This window comes from Diplotaxodon limnothrissa, linkage group LG11 (genome assembly GCF_057381915.1).
Source record: "Diplotaxodon limnothrissa isolate DT_005_m linkage group LG11, D_limnothrissa_male_GT1.1, whole genome shotgun sequence".
NCBI classification, from domain to species: Eukaryota; Metazoa; Chordata; class Actinopteri; order Cichliformes; family Cichlidae; genus Diplotaxodon; species Diplotaxodon limnothrissa.
The window spans coordinates 3,354,585-3,367,573 of NC_140606.1; the positions used below are offsets into that span (position 1 = coordinate 3,354,585).

Consider the following 12,989-nt stretch of genomic DNA (forward strand, 5'->3'; position numbering starts at 1 on the left):
CTGGCTGAAGTTTGGTCCTTTTACAGCATCCTGCCATGCGATTACATTTGTTCCTGACCACCGAGAACACTCACGTTAACTTTTATCCAGTGGAAAAAAAGTTAGCTTGTTTATATTATGCTAACATAGCTGTGTCGCTAGCGGTCACGTAGCACATCATTATATACCAGCTAGCCAAACTTCAGTAACCCTACAAACGTCACTGCTGTTTAGTTTTCTGTCTTCATTTATGCTGGAAGTGATAACAGAGCTGTACGTTTGAATTTGTTTCCAAAGCCCCGCAGTCAGGACATGCTATATTGTATTTAGATAGAAGCTAGCGAGCTAACTCCCTGCTAACTTCTAACTCCGTTAAATGTCATAAATTCCGTTTTCATGGATGCCTGGATGTTAAACTCAGTTGTTACACCTGGTAGAGCAGAACGCTGATCATTTTATTAAAGATGAAAGACTTTAGACAGTTTTTCAACTCTCAGTAATGCCATAGTGATCGTTTGATATATGGACCTGCAGCGGAGTTTAGGCCCAGACATGGCTAGTGACGTCAGACTGAACAACCGGATAGAAGTTCAGTTCCTTATTAGTAAGTTATTCAAATTAAAAGAGGGTTTTTACACAGAGGCATTCTGTCAGGACACCAAGGAGAGCAGTGTGTTTCTAGTGAAATCGTAAAACAATCCACTTTCACCTCAAACTGCTCCATAAAGCTACTTGCCTGTTTGAGATTACAGCCATCTTGTGGTTGCAGTTAGTTATCGTTGCGTATAGCTCTGGTCTCCGTGGATCCTGCTGCATAATGTCTCCATTTCCGATGTGTATCCATGTCCTGTTAGCTTGAGCTAATGAAGATGACAAGCCAGCAGCTTTTTCCTGGTTGTTTGCGCGTGCACATTAAGAAAGAACCTATGGACTGATATTAAACTGATGGGAGACCAGCTGGCTCTACCTTCACTGCTCTGAGATCATTTTGTCCTAACAATGAAAGGGGTGGAAAAACATTTTTATGTTGAAGAAATAAAAATGATCCAAGGTTTCTGATCACTGCAAAGGTTAATTCACTGAAGTGCATCAGATTCATGTCAATTTGTACAATTCAGCCTGTTCATGCCACTCTATAAAGACAAGCTAAAGCTTTGTGGCGCACGTTGTCTTGCTGTCTATCTTGGCTCCACATACGCTATAGCTCTTAGTTTTGTTGCTATTGGATTTAGACCAGGAAACATCTGGGATGAAAGTCCAAAATAAGAATTAATGACCTGCACACAAGCAACTGCTAAATGAGCTGCAGCATACTGGCAGCCATGCAGCGTGCCTCATTCCTTGGGAAAGGTCACTGAGATTCACAAGACATACATATTTCTGTCCTTGCTGGCTGTCGATGGTTTAGGAGCTGACCAATGGTCAATCTCATCCTCGTCTTAAAACGGATTTTCAGACTCTGTCTAATCAAAGCGCTGCTTTCATTCACCGGGTTGAGCAGGTGACTCTTGTATTGAAGGATAGACCCATTACTAGAGGTGCCTGGTCTAACTCTACTGTCAATCCAATAAAGGCAAATAACCTCCTGTTCTGAATCTTCCAAATCTTCGAGCCTCACTGAGTTTCTCTTTGCAGAAAGAATATTTCTAGCAAAGCTTATCGATCAAGATTACGGCGTCCTGTCCCTGATTTCCTGATTTGCAGCTGAGAAAATACAGATAACAGATAAGCAGTGCAGGAACGCACGAGCAGACTTAAAATGCAACAGTGGAACCTTTGATAGAAAAAACTGAAAGAACAAGAACACGTGCACAGAAATACAGACAGCTCGTACAGCAGCAGTTGGTACTATCGAGTGTTCTGGTCTGCTCGTCTCTGGGGCTTTTCCACCGGTGTTTTTCCCCCAGTGTAGACTGTCCCCTGTCTGTCCCTTGGCCCAAGCTAGTGCACTTTTTTCAGAACATTTTGGTTGTCATCCACATATTGCTGGAATCAAATATTCTAAACAATAACGTGCAAGAGAGGAAATTAACGTGCAACCACATCATCCTCAAATGTAATTCATTAAAAACAAAAACATTACAATATGAAAACCATCCATTAGACATTTGTCTGAGTCAGAAGAATTTATCATCATCAGCTTGCCGGGTTTCAAAACTGACAAAAGATCATAAATTTCACATAAACATGCAAAACACTGCTATGACAGATTGATATTTTTATAACAGGTGATAAATACTTATGATTGTGAAACACTTTGCATACAGCGCCCTAATGTTAAAGGCTCAGGTCATCAAATTGGGTTTGTTTGTTTTTTTTAAACAAACCAACAATGATTTTGGTTCGAATACATTTTTGACCTGCCTACACGTGGTTAGTAGAATCAATTCATTGTTTCAAAAGCTTTACATTTTGAAAAAACAAAGAAAATATATCTTTAAAAAAAGCATTGTAGGCTAACATTTGGAAGATCTTTGAGGACCAGAAAAAGCTCTAAGCCCTGCTAAATCAATGCAGTAGCCACAGGTCCAACATTCAGGCCTTTCCAAGGGCGTAGGTGCCAGTGCACAGGTCTGCTGAACTGTCACTGTCGTCAGAGCCTCTGAGTGTACCAACATCATGGAGACCAACCAGCGCCATATCTGGATGAATATCCTCTTCGTCTGACTGCACCAGAGGCTCATCGCTCTCCTGACTGGCCAGTTCCTCTTCTGGCTGCCAGAATACATCCTTGTTGGACAGCTGGTCGTTTGGGGGAGAGGTTTGGTTCGAAGATTCAGAAGAGCAACGTGTAAGGTCTGGACCTATTAGAGAAGACGAGCCTTATTTCACAGAGTACCCGACAAGCTTAATTTTCAGTCCTCATCTGACCGTAATATTTAATGCTTCCATCATTTATAGCTCCTCTGTAGAGACGAGTTGTGTGTTTTTAAGTAGTTTTAAACTTTGTGATCCACAAAAAGTAAAAGAAGAACTGACTGCGTTACAGTCAGGGTGGGTGCAGCGGCTTCGTCATGTGCGATTCATTTGCAGTTTGGATGCGTAGGGGTCAGCACCTCCTGCTCTGACAGCAGCTGGAGGTGACTGCTGCGTGGGGACCGCCACCTGTGAGCGCTTTGGCACGGGTCAGGTGGCCACGGCAGCACCCGGTGCTTGTGGAGAGTAAGAGCGATACGTGCTCTCATCTCAAAAAGTGGTCATAAGTCTTCCTAATAACACCAGCAAAAGTCGCCAGATTTGTCGCTAGTCACTTTTTTAGAAAAAAAGACGCAAAGGGGGTCTGAAAATCCGCTAAATATAGCAACAAAGTCGCTAAGTTGGCAACACTGGGCAGGGGTCAACCTCAAAAAGAGCTCTTAGATTGTTTTCTGTTTTAGGGTGGAATGATTGTACAGCATACATCTTACTTGAAAGAATGATGGATATTAGTACTGACATTAGTACATATCCATACAGCTGCACTAATACACCTTCAATATTTGGTTAAATGTCCTTTAGCAAGTTTTACTCAATGTTGCTATTAACAAGCTTCTGGCATGATGTAAGCAGGATATTTGACCACGCTTCTTGACAGAGTTGGTAACATTCATTTAAATTGGCTGGTTTACTATCACAGACACAGCTTTTATGCATTTTCTAAATGCTTCAGGTCATTCCAGATGCTTTATATTCACCTTCTTTTACTCATTATAAAACCATTTAGATGGATGTTTGGGATCAATTTCCTGGCTTGTTCTTATGCACTTACTGACTTCCCCTGTATGGACCATTGGAAAAGAACAGTTCAAAGAAATCATGAAAAGTCCAAAATGACCATGACAGCCATGTCCACGATCACTACATGTACACGTCTGACCACAAGTGTGAAATATTGTATTGGAACATTAAACATGCTGATGTTTTGACATGTTTGTATGAGTTTACCAAGCTGATTTTGTTTTGTCAGGATAAATAATTCTGCTTTGTACTCTATGACAACATGTCTTGAGTTGAGATTACCTGATGTCAATGATGATTCAGTAGTGACTTCATCTCCACTGGAGTTGAGGAAGTCATCCAAAGCCTCTTGGTCTGTGTTAGTTAGTGTCACCTGATCCAGAGAGCAAACATCAGCACCTGCTGGCTCTGCAAAAGTAAACGTACACTCCAATTATGCAATTTGCTAAACTTAATATACGAACTCTACAGTTACTGATACATACTACATGTGGCAAACAGTGCATCGTTTCAATCAACAGGGTGTATATTTCACACACGTTCTGTCTTTACACCTACTTTCACTCCTCGTTTCTCCAGAACATGCATCCACCTCTCCAGACTCACTACAGATCACAGTGTTGTCTGCCAGAACACAATATGGATGCCCCTGCAACCTCTCAATCACCACTGCAAACACGGGACTGATCCCCTCACCTCGCCCTTATTTTAATTCTCGGTTGTCTCAGACTTTTTTTTTAGTACTCAGTTCAGGTAAAATAATTAGAGTGGGTGATTTTAACATCCATGCAGTTGCTGAAAATGACAGCCTTTGCATTTAATCTATCATTAGACTCAAATGTAGGGCTGCCACAAACGATTGTTTTGATAGTTGACTAGTCAGATCATCATCCATTGGACGTACAGCGTTCAGCTTCTTGCACCAGCAGCATCTGCTCTTATATAACTATCATTAGCTTACAGTTTTAAGTGTTTAAGGTGCTAACTAAAAATAAAGACAAGATGATAGTTTATTCAATTTTAATGAAATTTGCAGATTGTCTCGGTGAAGTTCAATAAACTCCTTGCTATCTAAGATATAACAGGACACCAGAGTAAACTCTCGAGCATCTCACACTTCTGATAATCAGCTGTCTGCTTGACGTTTATTCAGCTGTGTGAAAACTTTAATCTCAGCCAGACCGATTTACTCAGGAACAAATAAAATACTAAAAAAAATATAACATTACATATTACAAATAACATTTTTAAGTTATCTAAGTGACTCATATATCATGTTTAACCTGAGCAGCGAAAGACGGCGGTGGGTTTGAAAACGATTTGCCGGGAGTCCGGTGTTCTCACGGCTCTAGTTAGCCTAGCCCCCGGCTCGCTATCGAGCTAGTGGGTAACAGACGTCTCCGAAAACGTCGGAGCGCTTTTGAAAATATGCGGCGTCTTGATAAACTGAGCCGATATTTGAGGTTTACACAGCTACATTCTTACCTGATAATATGTTAAACGTTTATTTTGTGACCCAGAAAGAATAATAAGAGTAAAGTTAAAACTAACTAGCTGCCGCCATTGTTGGAAACTGAGCTGGGCTATGCATTTGTCGGAGTCTTCGGCCTACAAAAGTGGGCACAGTAGGATGCGGTTCCTGAATTTGGACACAGCTACGACACCGGACACAGCTGCTTCTTCTTCGGGGTTTAACGGCAGCTGGCATCCTTGTACATGCAGTGCTTCTGTCTCGGTCCGTTATTACACTCTTAAATCCTGCTACTTATTCCTGCGTCTTTTGGGATCTTACAAAGCTTCAAACGACGCGTCGACTATTAAATTAGTGGTCGACGATTTTGATAGTCAACTAATCGTGGCAGCCCTACTCACATGACTTCTAAAAATGTAAAAGAGGCTGTATGTGGGCTCTTTTAATGGGCTACATACCCCAGGCCTTCAAATTAGCAGTAAATAACCATTGCTTGAAAAGCCATCACTTGACTCAGCTGTCTTAGGATAAGCTCCAACCTTCCTTTTATCTCTGTAAACCAGCTAACAGATCATCTGCAGAGGCTTATTGAAGAGTTTCAGTCAGGTTTCAGAGCTCATCACAGCACAGAAACAGCTTTAGTGAAGGTTACAAATGATCTTCTTATGGCCTCTGACAGTGGACTCATCTCTGTGCTTGTCCTGCTAGACCTCAGTGCAGCTGCAGGTATTAAAGGTACTGTGGTACAGTGGTCTTCCTCTCCTAACCCCCAACTAGTCCTGGCTGATACAGTTCAATTCAATTTATTTTGCACCAAATTACAGCAGCACTCGCCTCATGGCACTTTGTATTGCAAGGTAAAAACAACCTCTAGCAGAACTGTTTGGGCTGATGGCAGGAAGAGAGGACAAAGACACCGTGGAAGAGAGAATAACAATAATGACTAAATGCAGAGTGGTGTATAAATACACAGTGAGTGAAGAAGCAACACCCAGTGCATCATGGGAATCCCCCAGCAGCCTACGTCTATTGCAGCATAACTAAGGGAGGATTCAGGGTCACCTGGTCCAGCCCTAACTATATGCTTTAGCAAAAAGGAAAGTTTGAAGCCTAATCTTGAAAGTAGAGATAGTGTCTGTCTCCTGAATCCAAACTGGAAGCTGGTTCCACAGAAGAGGGGCCTGAAAACTGAAGGCTCTGCCTCCCATTCTACTTTTAAATACTCTAGGAACAACAAGTAGGCCTGCAGAGCGAGAGCGAAGTGCTCTAATAGGGTGATATGGTACTACAAGGTCATTAAGATAAGCTGTGCTCCATCTTATATATGAAGAGACGGAGCCGATGAAAAAAGCCCATTTGGAGGAAGATATGGATTGTTTTTTATTATCCTGAAGTTATTCACCATTAGTCATTTTCTTAGCAGATGTCTTTGTTTGGGTGTTAAAGGCTATTTGTCATTTCATTATTTATACATTTTCATATAGTTAGACAAAGTAGTGTTAACAATCTTTCATTTGTCTTACCTCTGTTCTGCAGGTATCCAGTGGACAGGTATTTTTCCACATCTTGGTTAAAGGCTTCTTCGTAGACTTTCTGTCGCTCTCTCAGTTTTTGCTGCATGACCAGCTCCAGCTCTGCTACTTTCTGAGCATGCTCAGAACCCAACTCCTCTACAAAACAGGAAGAAACGCAGCTTAAACAACATCTGCTGGTATTGTACCAGGTTTACCATTGTTGAGAATAACATGTAAGAAACTGGAGGATGAACACGCAGAAACTCACCTTCGAGTAATTCCAACTCCCTCCTATTTACAGAAAGGAAGATTTTCATTAATCACATAAACATTTAAGGTCATTCTGTTTCTCTGACCGTTTAAATAATGTGGTGACACTTCTGCTTTTTCACTTTGAATGTAATTAGTGTAATCAAACTGACAGGAGTCACAAAGACACTCAAAAATGACAGCCATAAATCTAAGACAATACATTTCACTGATGCCTGCCTATTTCTATATAAATGGTCTGTTTTTGATGTTTATAATTACATAAAGATCATTTTATCACTTTTTAAATCAGTTTGATTTTAATATCTCACATATAAAGGTTTTTCATTAAGAAGGAAAAATAAACTGTCATACCTTTTTTTTTTCTTGTAGTTTTCTGATTGGTTGATATGTTGCTGTTTGGCTGTCTGCTGCTCACACTGCAAACACAGTACCTCCAGGTAAACCAGTCTGCTCTCCATTTCCTCAAAGTCGCCTTCCAAATGAGCTGGAAACAATCGCACATAAACACCACAAAAACCTGCATCTTTGTTCCATTTTGTCAAAAACACTGCCCATGTGTAAAAAGTCAAATTCTGTTGTCTTTGTTGGCCAGATTGTTTCGGTCACTTTAATATGAGCAGTGCAGGAAGAGCTGCTGGAAAATGTGAAGCCATAAACTGCATGTCCTTGGAATTACTGATATACTAAGGTGCTCACATACAAGTTGCTTTTTAATACAATCTCTGTTAATAAGACTACATTTAACGTATTGTTATCATCCCTTTACTAAGTTTCTCTCATTGCTTAAGTCAGGTTAACAATCTAACAAATTTCCCACACGTGGACTAATAAAGGTTTATCTTATTCTTTTGTATCAACACTTGACTAAGCTTCGTAGCATAGCTGTCAGACCTCGGTGTAAAGCATTACTCAACATGGAAACTTGAGGTTTTGTGTTCAATCCTTAAAGTAGAAGCTCTAAACGCTGAGGCGGCTGACATCATATCATCATCTGACCCGCTGACTGTCATCTGACCACAGAAATGAACACAAACCTATGTTAGCAGTGATGGCATCAAGATCGCTGATAAAGGCTGGCAAGCTTTGCAGTTGTTCATGCAGTTGTGTTAGTGACGTCATTTTTCTCTCCCAGTGTGCTGAGAGCATCACTATGTCACCATCCAGTGCCTGAAACAAACAGAGGTGTGACCGTGAGCAGACCAGAGGCAGTAGGAACTGTTAGGTCGTCTGTGATCGCCACCGGCACAAAACCACAGGCTGTCTAACTGTTAACTAACTGAATATAAGCAGAGCTGATTCAGAGTCGTTGTTTTTATTTTTCAGGTTGAAGTCACTGTGTTGTCCTGCAGCCACTTCCTTAGTTGTAATCTATGAATTGCTAGAAATCACTGTATCTGTGAAGTGCTGAGCTTAAAAAAAATTATAAAGAAATACAAACATAAACATTTATTTATGCCGTTCTACTTTTAAAGAGCCTACGAACTGATTCTGGATTTAACAGGAAGCCAGAACAGGAGAAATCTGCTCTCTCTTTCTAGTCCCTGTCAGGACTCTTGCTGCAGCATTTTGGATCAGCTGAAGGCTTTCAGGGAGTTTTTAGGACTTCCTGATAATAATGAATTACAGTCGTCCAGCCTGGAAGTAATAAATGCATGAACTAGTTTCGACTTTCACCAGTGTTACTGTACAATAACAATAAAGAGCTAAAACTATAAGTCTGATTAATATGATGAATGAGAATGTAATGAAAGATGAAAATGATAAGAAGAACAGAAGCCTGGTTTTAAGAGTTCACAGTTGGAAATTTCAACAGACTAGAGACCAAAGAAAAGCCATCTGGTGTCCGTATTTGGTTGGACATGTTTCTCAGATTTTTAGTAACCTCAATCACATGTGCATTTAGAAGCAAAAGTGCAGGTCTCTACATCTCTAAGACATTCCTGCAGTTTAACTAATTCATGTGCATCATCTGGCTTCATGGACAGATAGAGCTGAGTGTCATCTGCACACCAATTAAATTGTAATGCAACACCTTTGAATGATACTGCCTAAGGGAAGCATGTATAATAGGCCAACTGGTCCTAGCACTGAACCCTACATTACGCTCAGTGTGTGAAGAGGACTCTCCATTTACATGCACAAACTGGAGTCTATTAGATAGATATGATACAAACCACTGCAGCGCAGTACCTGTAATACCTACAGCATGTTCTAATCGCTCTAATAGGATATTATGGTCGACAGTATCGAACGCTGCACTAAGGTCTAGCAGGACAAGCACAGAGATGAGTCCACTGTCAGAGGCCATAAGAAGATCATTTGTAACCTTCACTAAAGCTGTTTCTGTGCTGTGATGAGCTCTGAAACCTGACTGAAACTCTTCAAATAAACCTCTGCAGATGATCTGTTAGCTGTTTGACAACTACTCTTTCAAGGATGTTTGATATAAAGGAAGGTTGGAGATTGGCCTATAATTAGCTAAGACTCCTGGCTGGGTGACGATGAGGAGGAAGCAACTTTGTGTAGGAAACCTGGTCTTGTTAAGAGACAGCATTCATCCCACTTTGGATGGCACAGCTCTCATTTCTAGAAATCTGGCCACATTTATTAAACGCCCCAAAAAGTGACGATCCAGAGTTGGGACCAGGAAGCAGAGCTCCAGTCTTACGTACCTAACAGATCATCTGCAGATCACACAATGAGTTAAACTGCAGGAATGTCTTAAAGACATAAAGACCTGGATGGCCGCTAACTTTCTGCTTCTTAATTCAGATCAAACTGAGGTTATTGTACTCGGCCCTGAAAAGCTTAGAAATATGGTATCTAAGCAGATTCTTACTCTGGGTGGCATTACCTTGGCCTCCAGTAACGCTGTGAGGAACCTTGGAGTCATTTTTGACCAGGACATGTCCTTCAACGCACATATTAAACAAATATGTAAGACTGCGTTCTTCCATTTGCGCAACATCTCTAAAATTAGAAATATCCTGTCTCAGAGTGACGCTGAAAAACTAGTTCATGCATTTATTACTTCCAGGCTGGACGACTGTAATTCATTATTATCAGGATGTCCAAAAAACTCACTGAAAAGCCTTCAGCTGATCCAAAATGCTGCAGCAAGAGTCCTGACAGGGACTAGAGAGAGAGCAGATTTCTCCTGTTTTGGCTCCAGTTTGGATTCAGGAGACGGACACTATAACTTTTCTTCAGTCACTAATGAATATTAAAACGACCCAGCTTTGCATTAATGTGACAGTCGCAAACTCTATACAACTGATATTCAAGCAACCCCAGACAAACAGTGGAAAAAAGAAAAGAGGTATCATACCCTCATTCAGTCCTACTGTTTTACTTACACAATAATAATTTTAAAAGAGGTTTTTTAGTTCTTCTACCTCTTAAATTTAGGTAAACGAACGATGCCGCGAGACGTGAAAGTAGATTTCTAACAAGGCAAAAACAGAGAAATAGCTCGTACCTCTGCAGCCTGAGCACAGTCCTTCGTTCTTTTATGCAGCAGAAACCAACTCTCCTCATACCTACAAATAATCATTTTAACAGCATAAACACAACTTTTATATCAAACTTCCTAATACACTCAATGTGTGTGTGTGTGTGTGTGTGTGTGTGTGTGTGTGTGTGTGTGTGTGTGTGTGAGGACACCTGTTCAGGACTTCCAGGCCAGCACTGAAATGAGGAACATGCTCTTCAAACCTGGACAACAGACAGACGGATCACACAATGTTTGTCTGTCACAAATGAAGCTGCTTACTTACATGGTCAGCTTGTTATGGCTAGCCATTTCTGCTAATCCTTATACTCCAATGAAACAACACTGCATTTATTGCATTATATCCAGACACTAAGTTGAGTTTCCTGAGGAATCTTAAGCCTTTTTCAGGCATAGGATAAGCAGCACAGTGATGAAGTGGTTAGTACTGTTACCCGACAGCAAAACAGGTTCTGAATCAAACCTGCTGGTTGGCTGGTGAAACTCAGCCTTCCACAAGAACGTGGCTGGTCACCGTTACTTAATGATTTAACAGGAGGCAGCAAATACTTTCTCACACAGGGTCAGTAGTTTTGAACAGTTTATTTGTTTTGTTTTTTTGAAGAATTCAGTGATATAAAAACACTGGCACCTGCCACGACTACCTCTCAGCCTCCCAGCAGACACACCTGTGGTATCAACTTCAACATTTCAGGGAAGTTGTTTTCTGGCCTTTACCTGGAGGTCGAGGTCACTGAGATTTGATCTCCTCCAAGATTTTTAGTAAATGCATGTATGCTATCAATTCTCAGTATCACATTCACAAGATTTTCAGAAATCTTGACCTCTGACCTTTAGGTCACCCCGAGATTCAAACTATGGATGTTCCTGGTGACTAATTTCTTAATTGACTAAATGAGGAAAAAAAACATAGACTAACCCACTAGACTAAAACTAAGAAACACTCAGATATTAATTTCAGTTTGAGAACTGTTTAATGGAAAACGTCGAACTAATGAACTCACTAAATGATGAATCATGCCGCTTAAATTTGCGGCATATATATATATATATATATATATATATACACACATATATTTATTTATTTATTTATTTATTTAAACTTTTTTTTTAGACCCAGCTCTCACCTGGGTCTCCTCTTCATTTTGGTATTTCTTGATTTGTCTCCAAGTGTCTTGAAGCTGTGGGGAGACAAGAAAAGGAAAAAGTCAGCTTAGCCGAGATCCTCTTAGAGCGGATCAGATTTTTGGGTCAACCCACTGAGACTGATTCAGGTGATTTTTAGTGCAAAATATGTCGAGGCTCGGTCTCTAACTTTCTGAACATTTCAAAAAGTTTAATATTCATCCATTAAAGTTAACATGAACACACGCTGTCTGCAGGCTGCATTATTTTCAGTTTAGTGTGAGACTCATATTCATTCAAATATTGACAGCATCTCCATGACCACATTGTTACAAAAACGCATTTAAGTCAAGAACACAAAGTAACAAACTAAGGTAACCTTGGTAACTGACTCAGAGTTAACGCTAACTCTATTTGATGAACACAAACAGAGTTTCCCTCCTCTCAGAGATAACAAACGCGTTATTAGCTGAACCTGCTTCTTAGAATAGAGCCCGATTACACACACTCTCCCTCAAACACACAAAACAGCTGCACTCCAAAAGTTTGTTTGTGGGAGGGGGGTCATCACATGACTATCAGCTGACAGCAGTAACGTAAACAGCTGGGATCGCACCAGTTGGCACGCTAACAAATGGAAATTAGTACTGGGTATGCTGACGCATTCAGCCAGCACAAAAGCAGAATAAGAACTGGTTGGTTGGTTGGTTCAGTAACCGCTGCTCTCTGTAGCACACACTGCAGTTGTTTTTTCATTAGCTATCGTTACCTGCTATGCTACACGCTGACAAGACCTAATGCACGAACTCAGCTAACGTTACCCAAAGTTCACTAGTGCAGAAAACAGCGGACCAACCCCGTTGTGAAATCCTGCTGGACGATGTGAAGCTTTTCTCTGAAGTTTTCAAACATGATTCCTCTCGGACACGCGCGATTTCGGTCCTGACAGCTAGCTGCAGCCACCGCTCGCTCTCGTCTTGTTGACGTTTATTAGCGGCTGCAAACAGCAGAACGGTGCATTACTGCCACCCACTGTTATGGAGTGTGGACAAAATGTGCTCAAAATAAATCAAATAAATCATATCGAACAAACGACTGAACATGGTCTCGTCATTTTCACTTCTTGAGGTCTTATGTCGATAAGTCGAGTTCAGCTTTCATTGGACTGAGTTGCTGTCTTGTCTTTTTTCTGTGGTGAAAAAGCAGCTACAACACAGGACACAGAGCATCAGTTCAGTCAGTCACATTATTTCACTTTGATCTGTGACACATTAAAGTGATTTCCACATTTCCTTTATCAGCCTGTGGGACAGTTTAGCTTTCCATCACCTTAAAAGTAAACAGCAGCTCAGTGACAAGATAATTACCTGGTATTAAAGTGTTTATTTTGCTGCTCTGT

At 40.8% G+C, this 12,989-nt stretch overlaps 1 protein-coding gene across 1 annotated transcript; it reads right to left on the reverse strand.

Moving 5' to 3' along the window:
- Positions 1-213: 213 nt before the first annotated feature.
- LOC146622211 (dysbindin-A-like) lies at positions 214-12,565 on the reverse strand. Its single transcript, XM_085366110.1, has 10 exons — positions 12,447-12,565; positions 11,593-11,646; positions 10,618-10,668; positions 10,433-10,493; positions 7,989-8,121; positions 7,306-7,438; positions 6,950-6,972; positions 6,691-6,837; positions 3,979-4,104; positions 214-2,783 (listed from the first exon to the last, which is right to left on the reverse strand). The coding sequence occupies exons 1-10, from the start codon at positions 12,500-12,502 to the stop codon at positions 2,515-2,517; spliced, it is 1,053 nt and encodes a 350-aa protein (XP_085222236.1). The 5' UTR covers positions 12,503-12,565; the 3' UTR covers positions 214-2,514.
- Between the last annotated feature and the right edge of the window lie 424 nt (positions 12,566-12,989).

Coding starts and splice junctions, on each gene's coding strand:
- LOC146622211 (XM_085366110.1), bottom strand. CDS start 12,502: ATGTTTGAAAACTTCAGAGAAAAGCTTCACATCGTCCAGCAGGATTTC. Junction 6,973..7,305: donor AACTACAAGAAAAAAAAAAG/GTATGACAGTTT, acceptor TTCTGTAAATAG/GAGGGAGTTGGAATTACTCG. Junction 4,105..6,690: donor TGGATACCTGCAGAACAGAG/GTAAGACAAATG, acceptor TTACTTTTGCAG/AGCCAGCAGGTGCTGATGTT.